Below are 15,491 nucleotides of genomic sequence, written 5' to 3'. Positions count from 1 at the left end.
TTTGACAAATGCCGATCTTAATGTTTCAAACAAATGGCTTAGTATCTGCCAATCTTGAACACTGGTAGATTTTTGCTATGGTATCATTCAAAATCTAGGAGGGTGGGCCAGTTTTTGGTAGATTTACTAATTATAGCTGAAACAATTGTTTTTGAAAATGCTGATTGCAAGTTTTTGGGTTAATTCAAATTTGAATACTTTCAATGTTTTAAAGCTTGTGGCTTGCTCAAAAATTTGACTATCTTGTTGAAAATTATCTCATTTCATAGGATTTTATCTGCTTTTTCTGAATATGTACTTATTTTGTGTGTAGATTTTCCACAAATTTCGGAAATCAGTCTTTTTCTCAGAAATTTGTTTTTTGACACATTTCCCATTGTGTACTGTAACTTGATTACAGTTATTGATTGGACAAGATAATGGGTGGTTCCATACTCTACTCAGGCTTTTCTATCATACCCTTTTGATTGGCATGTTAGATCAAATTCACCCTGTATATTTGTATTTTAAATAGTATATTTTATTTTAATCTTCACATACAAGTGAAAATGACTAGGACCAGTCTAGCTGGGCCCAGAGCCTGTTGCTGGTCGTCACTTTTGTATTTGTATTTGTATAAAATAGTGAAACTTGTTGAGTCGCGAAGTTTTGTTATTGTTTCTCTCTAATAATTTCTATTTGTTAGTAATGTACTTCTGTATGGATTTGGGATCCATAATTCTTGGCTATTGTTATTTAAAAGCCAGATCCAGTTTCTAACTCTGTTTTTCTATATTTCTAGCTTTTTGCTTTGAAAGTTTAAACTGACCTATCATGATGTTTTTTTTTTCTTTACTCCAAGGTGGTCAAAAGCTTAATAAATATAAACAGTACAAGCACATTTCATCCAACTCTTCTTAGCCCCTGCTAATACTTGTTTAGCCATTTTAAATGCAGAATTATGATCTAATTAAGAAAATTCTGCTCTATGTAATTTTCCTTCAGTTCCTTCCAATTCATTAATATTGTCAAGATTATTGGAAAATATTGTTATTTTACTAGCTGCGTGCCCAGCGTTGCACGGGCTACTCTAAAAATGAAAGAGATGTCCAATTGATGTTTTTGTATTGCTCTGACATCAGTTTCTAAAGCACTAAGGAGTAAATAAATACGCTTAATGCAAGGTTTGCAAAACACCAGTAGAGCATATTTTTGGCAAAAATCTCTTTAATATTAATCATAGTTGTCAATGATAAGGGTTATGAGTATTTTCAATTAGCACAAAAGATGAAAATATATGCATTATCAACTATAATCTGTTCTCACGTTAAAATGAATTACATCTGAAAGACTATATCTGAAATATTTACGTACAATTACAATCAGCTTTGTACATAAAATGACACACACTGTTTGGTTGATTACGTGAAACTAAAGCACCAAGACTAAATAAATACCAATAAGCATAAAGTTAATACCAAGTCATCAGATTCCAATTTAGCTTTAGTTAAAATCCTTAAAAACAATCGTTTTGTTCAACTCTGTTTTACTTAAAGAAATTCAAGCAATCTGAATTTAACATGTTCTTTTAACGATACAAACTGTATTTCAAAAATAGAAACAGGAAGGAAAAATAGAGTTATTACAATTCGAAAACTCGCCCATGTGACGGGAAAAAGTAAAACAAAATAAACATAATTAGTCGCACATCCTAAATGTACCAAAATATGAGACCGGTGAATGATAAACTTACACTACAATCAATAAACATAGCTAAAGAAACAACTTTCATATGCTGAAAAGAGTTAAGAACGTTGAATGTAAAAAATAAAAAAAGGACAGACGATAAAATAAAGGCTATGTCCGAATAGGGCAACCAATTTTAAACTAATTTGAAATGAAATTCTAGATGCAAACGTTGTTTTAAGATTTGGACAGCAGCCAAAAAAATCTCTTTTAAAACAATTATTAGAATTTTACTTGCTCACGCATATGCAAAATGGCAACAGGAAAGAAATAAAAATTCCTGAATAACGTTATGTTAATTAACGTTTTAATTAATATCTCCGCTAATTTAAATCGCACAATTACGAGATTGGCCCTATTGTTTTTTTTTGGAAAATTTCGAATTGATCGGTATCTCGTTTGACTCTCGATTCGCAGCGGTTCTCGAGAAGATCGATCTTCAGACAGACAGACAGATAGACGCGAACAGATTTTAATATATAGTAGATTCTAAAAATGCTGTAGCAGCTAGATAACGCAAGTAGATTACTTTTGATCGTTATTCACCTGTTCAAGTAGACTGAAAATTGAAGAATTTAGTTTGTTGCCAGTGACTATTTAATATGGTTAACTTAGTAACAACTTTTTAATTAATAGTAATTAGATTATCCAGTATTCCTTGTTTTTAACACAAAGGCAATCTTATAGTAAAAGGTAGAGGAAGGTAGAAGAAGTTGCTGAGACTGAGCCAAGCGAAATTTTTCTCAATGCAGGATTTTCTTTACATGTAATTTTAAAGGTAGAGAATTCACCTCAAAAATGTAGCTTCCCCCCCTCTTGCTACAGTCCTATGTTTGGTTAAACATAATGTTTACAGATCCACCCTATGTTCGATATAATTTTCATCTATGTAAGTAATTTTTTCTTTGCTGTGTCTCCCTTTCACATCAATGAATTTTAATAGTAGGGGAGAAGACGTTAGTCAGATGTAAGCAACTCAATTTTCCCTAACTTAAAAAAAAATATATGAAAAAAATATTCTTCAATGGCAGCACTATGATGATGATTGCATGGTGATCCAATTCCGAAGAAAATTTAAGTGATTGATGGTAAAATTTTCGGAGTTATGTCTATCATACAGGTTTGAAACTTAAAAATTTATGCTGGATTTGTTTGATTGCTAATTAATACACCTTTATATTAAATTATGAAAATTAATAAAAATAAATAGCTTTTTTTTAATATAATGATTTTAAATTAAATTTGTCAAAAAAATTTCTGACTTGGCTAAGTTTAACAAAGTTATAAACATCTTGCTTTGGGGCACATTTGGACACTGCTTTGGACCGTCTAAATATGCCCCTAATGTTATATATCAGTAAGTTATTACAAAAAATTGAATATTTTCAATTATATACAATATGACATTAAAGCCAGAATGCTTGCATTTAACTATGCAGGAGCTTTAAACAAAAAGATTCCTAATGCTTGGAGAAATGATAGAATGGCTGTTATCACTTGATGAAGGAGGACAAATAGCTATATGAGTCATTGTCAAAACCTTTCTCTTTCAAGACCAAAAAATAAAGACTTAGTCAGAGTCTTTAATGCAGAAAATATTGATGCATTTGAAAAATTGTTTAGATATTATGGCATGATAGAAGTTGATGCCAAGCTGACTTCTAAATTTTGATATGTCTGGAATCTCTAAATTCCTACACAGTCCAAAATTAAGTTCCGAAAGTGGCCAAAAAAAAAAAAAAAAAAAAATCAGTTTAATCAAGCAGTTTTGGAAGATTGAAGAGAGTTTCCTATTTATGTGAATTCAAGCCTTTTTTAATGTTTAATTGGCAATTCCACGGTGTCGGACGTAGAATTTGCACGATATTTACCAATAAAGGTTCATATTTTTCAGATTTAAAATGGATGAACTGAGCCAATTTTTTCCCTAAATACTTACATATGTAGGAACAATATAAAAACTTACGGAATTTTTGAAAAAAATTCCAACTTTAAATATTAAAAATAAAAAAACCTCATAGTGTCTGACATAGATGAAAGGGGAACTGAAAATTGACTTACGTTGAAAAAACCCCAAGTTTCAGCTCAATGAACTGTTTTCAAATTTTTTGACCACTTGAATGTTTAACAGCAAAGCTGAAATATGAATAATTTTTAATTTTCACCAAATTAATTAAGGAATAAATAGCACAAATTTTTTTCCCTTGATGTCGGATGTAGAATAGTTGGTGTCGGACGTAGAATGTGCAAAGCAGGTTACATCTAACATGAACTGAGGATCTTAAAAAGCTGTTAAACCCTTAATTTGTTTATAGAATTATATACTATGGCATTTTAAAATATAAAAAAGCGTAAAATATTAATAACAGGGATCTGTGCAGATTTTTTCACGGGTCCATTTTTTATGAAAAATGAAATAATTTTGTTAAAATTGAAGTAATTTGAAACTCCAAATTTTATGCAAAAAGAATGTATGGGGGTGGGGAGTCATGGCACAAATTATGTCATAGAACTTTTTTACGGGGGATGTTTTACAAGACATTTCTTTCTTTTTCTGCCAAAATATTATTTATGGGGGTGTTCATGAAGGATTTTTTTTTCTGGGAAAGGGGGCGGGGATCTCATTGCTTTTGGGGAGATGGACTCTCCTAATGTATCAATGTCCATCTACCATTCCAGGAAATTTGTATTGTAAGTCTTCACTCAAAAATAAGGAAAATACTATAACAAGAACAAAAGAGATTAGACGTATTTTGTCAAGGTTTTTTTTTTCTTTTTGCAATCTCTATGTGAACAGCAAAAAACTCAATCTCTTGGGTAAAAAAGGAATGAAGATTGATTTATAGAATTTTAATGAAGAAAAATATAACTTACTAACAAATAATAAGAAATTTGGATGTTGGTTACAAATTGTTGAAAACCAAACTGAGCATTTTGAGGCACAAGCAGGGGTTGTTGTGAGTTCAAAAAAATACCTGAGAGTTTTTAAGTGAAAACTAGGGAAGAGAAGAGTTATTTTTGAATTAAGACCCCTAATGCTTCTTAAATATTCATAATTTTATACATAATTACATTAATAGCTTTTGATAAACATAATGAGACTCATTTCTTATCTTCAGATACTTTCTCCACTCAAAATATTATGTACATGTTCTGTCAATTTATGTTATGTAAAATATAAATATAAATACATAATTAGGCAGGCATAGCATGTGTGAATTATTTACATAACCAGGAATTTTTGTATACTTATAAACCTAGTTTCAGTTATCAAAATATTGGTGTCAGACATAGAAATTTTTCTGACCATCAATTAAAGCATAACTAGTTTTTTGAAATTTAATTTAAATGATTATTTTTAATTGCATATAAAATCATTATTTGCAGACAAAATATTTTGTAAAAATCACCACTCAGTTTTACATAATGTAAACTTTCAGCCAATTTGGTGTCGGACGTAGAATTACAAAAATGCCTTATATAAAAAAAATCCCTAAAAATTAAGTTTTGCAGTTAAAGTGTAATTTTTTTGTATGTAACTCTTCTAGAGAGTTCTAAGAAGCATATTTTAAAGAGAATATTTGAAAAATGTGACAATGTAAGCATTAAACAGCCATTCTTAAGTAGTATTAAAAAAGTTACTCATAAGAACATGGTTACAACGACCTGATTTGAAGCCTCAGACCCCTAATTAATTTTGCTTTTTGCTGCATATTTTTGTTATTTCCATACACTTCGGATAATTACCTTTTCATTGATACAAAATTTGTCAGGAAAAGATTAATTTTGTCACTTTTTCCCCTTTCCTTTTATTAAGGTGTCCAAATGTACCTGTATAGACAATTTTTATATTTTTAAATATTTCATTGAAATAATGTTTCATCGAATATTTGAGCATGCACATTTGAAGAGATTATGTGTGAGATTATGGTTAGTAAAAAAAATGAGAAAATAAAATGAGAAAGGTTAGTTTTTTTTGTCTAAAAGAGAAAAACGTCCCCCCCCCACCCATTGTGCTTCCCCTCTTCCCTACCCTGTAAACATTTAGTCAGGGTTCCATTTCGAAAAGCTTGTTCCGAGGTATGAATAAAATATTTTTCCTGTTTCTGATATCTTATGTTATGTACATTTCAGATCCAATTGATGCTACTTTGCCAGAGTTGAGCATTTTGAGAAATATAAGATGGCGTCCAAAACATCGAAAATTTTGTTAGGAAGCCCCATTAGCTTTTAATATATTATTATACGGTCGAAGCTCGCTATAGTGGACTGTCTGTGTATCCAGGGTTGTCCTAAAAATGATTGTGACTGGGCGAATATTCTCTGACCCCCCCCCCCCCCCACCAAGCACTTTTGTATAGAGTAAGATGAACATTTAAAGGCCTTCTTTTAAAACCCTGAAAATTTCATTAACAAACTGTTTAGGGCATGTAATCGTGTTTTAGAAAAGTACCGAACACTATCACAACTTCATTTTTAAACATAGTTAAACTCGTAATATGAAATGTATGCATATTTTACGAAAGCAAATCTAATGTGTGAGGATTTAAAAACTATTTTTGATAGATAATAATATTTAGCTTACGGTACCTTCTCATATTTTAGTGCCCAGGGTCATCGCCCTGCACGCCCATCTCTTCCGACAGCCCTGTAGCCCAATGTGGACCTAGCAGTAAGTTCACTAAAACAGGTAGTTTATTTGCCTGGATGGATGTTCCTCACTTGGGTGGGATGCATACAGTGCTTTCTTTTATCAGGTGCATAGGCTGGTTTATGGCTGGGAGTGGAATTGTAGAAATTCTCGAGTGGGCATTTGCTGGGGTGTCAAAAATGTTAAAAGAAAAAAAAATTCCTCAGAATATGCAAGCATTGTGGCTTCTGGCAGAAGTATTGCGACCAGTTTTTGAAGAAAATGACATTACTAATTTTGATAATATGATTGAGAACTTAGAAGAAAAGTGCACACAAAGCCGAACCACTTGTATGTGAGTTTACAATTTCATTAAACCAATTCTGTCGATGATGAGTTACATGAGTGCTGAAAGGGAAGCAGAGTGGTGCCTTCATCTTTGGTGTGTACAAGAAATGTTGCCCTACTTTGCTGCTGTTGGGCATTGGAACTATTTACGTTATGCTTCTGTTTACGTAATGTTCAATGGAGCAAATGCCACGTAATTGCTTAGACCATCTTATGAATGGAGAGCATGTAATGAGACATAGAAGTGGCTATTGGAACGGAATATGATCAGATATGGTGATTGAAAGCACATTTATGAGATACGTACAAAGCGAAAGAGGAACTTCTTTAACTAGTTTAACTCTGAATAAAGAAGTAAAGCGTTGGGCATTAAGTATGCATATGACCAGTCAGCTTGTAAGTGATTTATGTGAAATAAGAGAACACAAGGATTCTGAAAAACTGTCTTTACACAAAGAAGAAAATAATAGAAGAATCAGTCGTGATGCTGTAGATAAGGAGAACAGGGTGGCGACAGATCAGGGAAATCAGGGAGATCAGGGAAAAGTCAGGGAACTTTATTAATCATGGAGAAGTCAGGGAAATATCAGGGAATTTTGAAAAAATAACAAAAAATCAGGGAAAATTGATTTTATGAAGAAAAAAAAATTTTTTTTGCTTTACAAAATTAAGTACTTTTAATTCCCTACGCATTTTCCGCCAATTATCTGTTCCAAAAAAAAAGTAAAGTTAATGAGGTGCGATTATACACTGCCGCATGTTTGCGCATCTTTTTTCCTCAACGTCAAAGTATTGAAACTTACTTATTAACCACAGGATGAACTTCCTAAGATTGCTTCTGTGTCTGTTAGGTTGTTTATTTTACCCAGCTTGAAATTTCCTTTTACGCTTTCAATGCTACGTAAAACAAACAACCATACAGGCAAAGAGGAAGCCTTGATCAATGCCTTAGCTCCTTTGCCTTTATTCCACTGTCTCGAAGTAATTAGCTCACTGTAATCATGATTTCAAGAAATCTTTGGTTTTTGAATTAATACTATAAAAGCTTAAAAGTTATTACTTCTTCGCGTTTTTAATTTAATTGCTAAAATTGAACTTTCAATTTAAAAAAAAAAAACTTTGTTTTTTGCCGTTATACTATGTTTTCACTGCAGATTATAAAAGTTTTCTTTTCTTCAGACTTAACTGATTCTTTAATTTTATAACCAAGTTGTAATCTTCTTTTATACATTTTGAAATTAACTAATTGTTTTTTTTTTTCTTTTTTTTCCCCTTGCATTTCAAAGTTGTTTGTTACAAAAGCAATCTAAGATTTTTTTTCGTTACATACTGAAATCACTTGAAATAGAGTTAACTTGTGTACTTAAGTAAATATCTTTATTTTTTTATTGTTAAAATGCTGTATTCATTCATTAAAACCTATGTGTTCTTGATTAGAGAAAAGCTCCCTATAAATGGATGTCAAATGGTTTCATCTGTTTTGCATAAATATGTCATTTTTTTTATATAAGAATAACTACATTACTTCTAGTCTTTCACTATTACTTGTTACTCTTGCAACAATTATTACACTGTTTGAAAACTTAGTTCAAAATAATTTCAATTACTTTTTAGTTCTATCATAAATACACATATGTTTTTAAGAGTAATTTTAATAGTTTCTTAAAATTCTTATGCTAACTGGTTTCTGGTAGTAAAGTATTTTTTTTTTTTTTTTAATTTTCTGTAATCTTTCCATGTAGAAAAATTTAATATACTGTTTTGTAGGTTTTTTTCCCCAAAAAATTTACTTGATGTGTTTTTTTTTTTTTAACCATTTTGTTAAAAAAGTAGCATCTTTTTAAAATATATCTTTAGTTCAACAACTTTACACAACTTAAAACGTTTAAAATACTGCATTTTATACAAACATACAATGGATTTCAAGTAGATCAAATAAAGAAAACCATTATCATTGGTAACGTGGGAAATTTGGTGAACTTAATCAGGGAAATCAGGGAAAAGTCAGGGAACTTTTTTTCGCAGTTCCTGTCGCCACCCTGGAGAAGTTAAGGAGAAAACTGGAATTGTGTACACAGCCTTTAAATCCATCAGAGCATCCTCAAGGATTGGTGAACATTGTATTTGGAAAAATAGTAGCAGCTAAATCAGTTAATGTGGGCAAAGCTTATGAACTGTCTAAGACAGCAGTGCATAATTTTCAAGAAAGCTTCCCAAGTGGATTTATGTCTGTCTAAAAAAAATTTGTACACATGGATGAGGATAAAGAGAGTAGCAAAATTCTAACCACGTTGCAGATGGACGCTTCTCTTTTATATTCCAAAATCATTGCTCTCCAAGCAAACACAGATATAAAAATAACTAATGTCTTAAAATACGAACTTTCTTCTATGCCTCCATCTATTTTTAAAGACAACGGAAACATAAGATAGGCTGTTGGTAAGTCTACTTTGATGAACATTATGAGGGTATCGCAATCTAATAGAAGTAAGCCACCAACACTAATAATCATTGACAGTTGTGCTTCACTGTGGGTTGTGCATTGGCCTGTAGGAGGGTCTGTGTATGATTTCCTGAAAAATTTCCTTGAAAAATTCACTGACAAGTTGAAAGATGCTAATGTACACCTGGTATTGGACAGATACTATGACTACAGCATCAAGAGTACAACCAGAGCCAGTCGTGGATAAGTATCAAGGAAGTTTGTACTAACTGAAATGATACTACTTCCCTCACAAAATACAACCCTGTCCAATAATGATTACAAGCGCCAACTGATGCAGCTCTAATTAAACTACATTTCTAAAAATGTTTGCAATGTCCCATTTGAGAACCGTTTGGTTGTTACTGGACAAAATACTATGCCATTTCAAGTACATAGGTGGCAATCTCACTCAGAGAACTGATTTAAAAACAGAACACGAAGAAGCAGACGTTATAATGATCCAACAGCTAACATCTGAAGCTAAAATGAAAGAAAATGAAACTGTTCATGTTATATGTGATGACACTGATGTATTCGTGTTATTATTATGCTTCTACCATCAACTAGGTATCAAAAATGAAGTCTGTATGGTATCGTTAAAACCAGGAAGGGCATCAGTAGACATCAAAGAAACAGTTTCAAAATACAAGGATATAATTTCAAGTTTGCTGGCTGCTCATGCCCTGTCTGGCTGTGATTCTGTTTTCCTATTCTATGGGATAGGAAAGAAAATAGTTCTGAAGCGTCTTCAAGCTTGTAAACAATTACGAAAATTGGACCATAAAGATAATTGTATGACAGAGGTAATTCAAGAATGCACAAAATTTATTACTTCTTGTTATTGTGTTGAAAGTGCTACTGATATGACAGAAGTAGGAATTTCTCTTTGGGCAAAAAAAATCCATCAAGCACAGCTATGAGTTCCTTCATTTGCTTCAGTACCACCCATTAGGAACTGCATGTAAAACAGGCTCACTTTTAAACTATTTTGTGGTTATCTGCAAATAGTCCATTATATCTTCACCCAGATCCAACATCATTTGGTTGGCAAAAAGATGAAATCAACAAGGAGTTTTTTCCTATTGCCATTCCATCAAATACTCCAATTGCTCCAGACTACATTATAGCAATGACGAAGTATTCATACCGATCTGAACAATTCTGTATAATTATTGATGTAGCTGTAGGGCAAATAATATTTCATGCTGTATAATGTGTCAATGCTTACATGAAGGAGAAAGGTGCTGTAATCCAAATACAAATACAGCTCGATTGTAAATGAAAGTGAATCTTAATAAGAAGTTTAGCTTGATTTGGTTACAACTATGTAATCATGAGCCTCAGGTAACAATATCATATATATCTTTTTAAAATTCAGTACTATCTTTTAGGCTGCAACTTTAGAAACTAATCCTTAAAGTTAACATTTGAAGCATAGTTTCTTGATTTCTTACTCAAAGCATTAGAATGTAATTTTGTCAATTTGATTCAATAAAGATTTAAAAAAACACGCTTTCATACATTTTTCACCAAAAATGACATTGTATTCTGATTCCTTGTCCTAAAAGACATATAAAAAGATATACCACATGAAAAAATCACTCCAAAACTAAATTTCCAACTTTTTGAGCACCATCTTGAATTACTCAAATTGCTCAAATCTGGTAGAGTCGCATCAACCGAACACAAAATCTACACAACATAAGTATTCAAAAACTGTGAAAAAATTTTATTCATAGTACCTCAAAACAAGATGTATCAAGCAACTTTACTCATACCTTGTAGCATGCTTTCCAAATGCCAAGGAATTTCCGTAGTTGCAACAAAAATTAGTGGAATTCAAAAACATTCAAACAATTTAGAAATAGCAACTTTAAAATTATTTGGAATTTTTTGACATCCCTATTTGGAAAAGGTATTTTTTAAGATGTTGATTATGTGTTAATGTTTATATCATGGTATGGTAAGAGAGCACTACAGATGACTAGATGACCAATGTTAGTGGATATACTGTATATAGTAATTTTTAGTTAATCTATTGTGCATTATAAATACTATTTTTGTGATTTTCTAATTTGTAATTAATTTTTTATGCATATTTTAAACATTTTTGTGATTTTTTTTTTACAGAAATGTCACTTGAGTTAGTTAAAGATATTGGAACTATTGTACAATGTGACCTTCGTAGATTAAATGGGGAAATAATACCTTTACCTACTGAAGAGCAATCAGCAGCAGCAGCTCAAGCGTTCCCAGAAGTTTCTGTTTTTGACAGACTGAATATTGATGTAGGTACCCAACAAAATCCATCTTCATCCACTTCAATGAATGCCAATTGTTTAAGTTTTGGGGCTTCAGGCGGATATCGATCTTCTTCCATTCATCGGTTTATTCCTATCCATGGAAGTCTTCGTCGTAACTTATCTCAACAATTTGCTGCTGTTAGTGCACGTCGGTATGAAAGTTTTGGTCGAAGAGTGTGTATTGATAATGAAAATGTTATTACAGCCCAAAGAAATCCTTCTGATCCTCCGCCACAAAGGCATAGCTGTCCAACTCCTGTAGCAAGAATTTTATGTACAATTCACAGAAGAAGTGTTAGTCCGAGTCCAAGTCCAAGTCCTCCAGCAAGAAGTGTCAGTCCAAGTCCTCCACTAAGAAGTGTCAGCCCAGATCCTCCTATGTTTGTTCGTCTTGTAGGTGACACATTATCAGTGAGCTCCCCCAGCAGTACATCAGATACACAAGATAACTCAGATTCTCCATATATCCCATTAGACGATGTTGAGGATCCTACTAATACATCAGATGGCTCTTCTCCATTTTTTTTTGCTTCAGCTTCTTTTACTGCACTTCTGAGAGATCCTGAACGTTTTGGTAAGTTATAGTTTCATACATTTTTGATACTTTTATTTAAAAGCAGAAATTTGAGAAACTGTCACGCCTAGCATTATGAGGTGATTCATGCCATCTCAGATTTTCTCCAAAATATTACCAATTCTTATCTTGTTCAAAGCCCAAATCCCTAATTTTTTGTTCTATTGGATAGCTGGTGCTTTAATTTCTTCAATATGACAATGAAATTCCATACTCTTGCAAAAGAAAAGTAAAAGGGGGCGGGGGGATTAGAGCCAACTCTTGGAAAAAGTTGCCAAATTTAAGTCAAAAATCTGAACTTTAGCGACTTTTAGTTATGTTAGGATAAAGGCCAGGTTGGAGTTTACTCCTAGTTTTTTTCAAAATTAAAGTCCGTCTTTAGGTCGGAGGCAGCGCAAAATTTTTTTCTTAAATTAAAGTTTTAAAATGCAAACTTAAACTATTTTGGAGGTGGTAAGGAAATCAGGAATATTCGGATACTTAGATGGAAAATTTTAAAGTCTGAAATATGCAACTTTAGTCTATCTTTGGCAATACAATCGTACAACACAGTTGTAGAGACTAGAGAAGAGGGGTGCAGAGGTTTCTTATTCAAATATTTTCAAAGTTGAATTTTTAGGGGTTTTTTTGGTGGAATGGAGAAGGTTTTTTTGGTGGAATGGAGAAGGCTTTCTTCGGAAATTTTTCAGCGTCGAAGTTTCAAAGACCCATTTGTAGGCTATCTTTGCACCAAAAACATTGAAATCAGGCAGCTCTCTCCTGGAAGTTTTCCTTAATTGACGGTTTAAAAGTGTATTTCTGAGCTATCTTTAATAATATTAGGGGAAAGGAATGAGAAATTCAAGAGCTCTCTCGCCTAAAAACACATTTTGAAGCTTTCTTTTGCACAATGACAGGCAACAGAGTGGAGGTGGGAGAGGTCCCCAACCGCAAATTATTTGAAACTTAATAAACTAAAACGCAATTTTAGACTATGTTTGACCAAGTTAAGAGACCAAACCAAATGTTTAAAAATAAAAATAAAAATATTCGCTTACCTTCTAAAAGGAACCGTTGGGATCCAAAGTTGTAGAATAGGATTTTCTACTCTCTAAAGCGAGAAAACAGAAATCCATCTCAACTTCTTTATAAAGTAGAGATCTCTTTAACAAATGAGAAAGCAATGCAAACTCTGAAATTTATAAAGCCTCTCTTGTGATGGGCAATAAATAGTTTTATGTGCTATTTTATTCCCTTTCTTACTCTTGTCACCATTTTCCTGAAGTAAAATACAGGTGGAAGTTTTTGTTCTATAAGAAGGTTTTCAAGGAACTCTCTTAAAATAAAGAGTTAACTGAAAAATTGGAAAAACTTCATTATTTTCTTCATCCTGGAATTATTAACCTCTACAGTATAAAAAAACATTGGTCCCTTGATTTTTCACTCCCCCCTCCCACACAGAAAAACAAGGAATTTTACTGATATGATACCAAGAAAAGCTTTTGTTTTGTATGTATTAGTAATTTTCTGGTAGTAATTGTATTCTGGTAGTAATACAAAAGTCTAACATTTCGAAGATATTTTATTTTTCCTGCAGAGTCATGGATTAAACTCATAACTTACTAATTGGGAAAAGACGTTGCTTTTTTCCCACATCAAAAGGGTCAATTTGCCTCCCCTAAAAAAGTGCCGCCTGGGGCGGACCGCCCCCTCCGCCCCACCCTAGCTGCGCCACTGGATGGCAGGGTAACTTTAGTTCTATGAATTCCTAATTTATGGCCGGGTGAGTTAACCTTTGAGAGGGCGCTGGCTGATAGTGTCGATAGCTGCGATGAACCATACCCATGCTATGCTGTTGTGATGAGCGAACAAATTTTTGAATGCATTTTTTTTTTTTTTTTTTTTTTGATGTTCAGGTACATAATTTGATTTTGTAGAATTTTTCTATTGGGTTTTGATTACCTTACTTCTTTAACATTTGTTTTTGTTCTTATAGTTGAAGATAGTTACTTATCTGAATAAATAATATGATTTGTCGTATTATTCAATTGTGATTGTTCTTTATAACATTTTTATAATAGCATTGTTTATTTGGCAAAATACTTTAAATTTCAGGGGAAAAAATCTCTTCACTCGCTAAAGGGCAAACTTAGGGTAGTGTGGTTGCTTACCGCATTCAGAGATGAACTATGTAGTTGAAGGATTGTTTTGAGTTTTAAAGCTACTGTAAATATTTTTATGTATTTTTGCAAATAGTTTTAAATTCCAAAGAGACTTAAATGGGGTCTTTTAAAAAGGTGTGTATGCATTTTACTTGAAGAAAAATGATCATTTCACATCAGAAGGGGGCGGGGGCGTGGATTTTTTTTGTTCAATGGACTTCCTTCAACTTCTTAACTTCTTAGCACAAGCATCGCCATGCGAGTACTGCTAGTTATCTATATAATGCCAAAACGTGTATAAGGCAAACGCTCTATTTTCAAAGTGTGCATTATAACTTTAGCTTATTTTACAAATATCAAAACATGTTATTAAAATATTCTAGTATTAGTTTCATTTTTATACAAGTTAATTTGTCATTCTTGGAGCAAGGAGAAGAATAACATAGTTCAGAAAAAATGACCCTCTTATTATTTGGATATTAGCATTTGATTGTAGTAACTAAGGAATTTTAATGTTTTATCTGTAGCTACTAAAAATTCTAACATTTTCTGTTGTTCTATCTATCTGTGTAATTTGTTATTCTATTATGTGCAAAAAAGACTGGGAAAACTCAATTATTTTTATCTAAAGATTTGTGTAGCAATGCTTGTAGCTCACATTAGATAATCAAGACCCTGAATATCAAGTTCTATGCTATTAATTATACATGTCTCAACTGAACACAAATTGTTCTCTTGTTTATCTTATGGATTGCAAATAATCAACCGGGTACTGAGACCATAAAAAGATATGTTCGAAACAATAAACAAACTTTTTGACTCTAATCAAAGTTGCAGATCCATCCCTAACTATTTCTATATTAGCATTTGACTATAGTAGCGAAGGAATTTTAATGTATGTCTGTAATAGATCTTTTGCTTTATATTTTATATCAAGGTTACCGTGAATCAGTGAATCAAACACATCGCATTCAATCATGGAAATTCACTGGATGTCATATCCCAGATATACGTAATGGTATGTATATTCTAAATAAATTTTTAAGCTGTTGCGTAAAGAGATATTTCTGCTTTTTAACTACTTTGTATGAATGCTAATGCAATTTTCCACGTTTTGTATAAGTGCAAATGCTGATGTAGCATTTTACACTTATAGAACTGTTCTTTGGTGATAAATAGTAAATGCAAAATTTAGAGAATAAAAACTCATTAACAAATACATGCAATGTACATAGATTTTTTTTCTGAAGAAAACACAATTTCAAAATATTATATATTGATCCAT

At 32.2% G+C, this 15,491-nt stretch overlaps 1 protein-coding gene across 1 annotated transcript in view; it reads left to right on the top strand.

Moving 5' to 3' along the window:
- The window catches only part of LOC129218490 (uncharacterized), a 117,918-nt gene that overhangs the window by 61,755 nt on the left and 40,672 nt on the right, over positions 1-15,491 (top strand). The window contains exons 11-12 of the mRNA XM_054852773.1: positions 11,319-12,065; positions 15,144-15,224. Of these exons, the coding sequence (XP_054708748.1) occupies positions 11,319-12,065; positions 15,144-15,224 (828 nt within the window). The remainder of the gene's footprint in view (positions 1-11,318; positions 12,066-15,143; positions 15,225-15,491) is intronic.

This window comes from Uloborus diversus, chromosome 3, assembly GCF_026930045.1.
Source record: "Uloborus diversus isolate 005 chromosome 3, Udiv.v.3.1, whole genome shotgun sequence".
NCBI classification, from domain to species: Eukaryota; Metazoa; Arthropoda; class Arachnida; order Araneae; family Uloboridae; genus Uloborus; species Uloborus diversus.
Note: the sequence above shows the minus strand (reverse complement) of the source record. Positions and strands in the feature narration are given on the sequence as shown.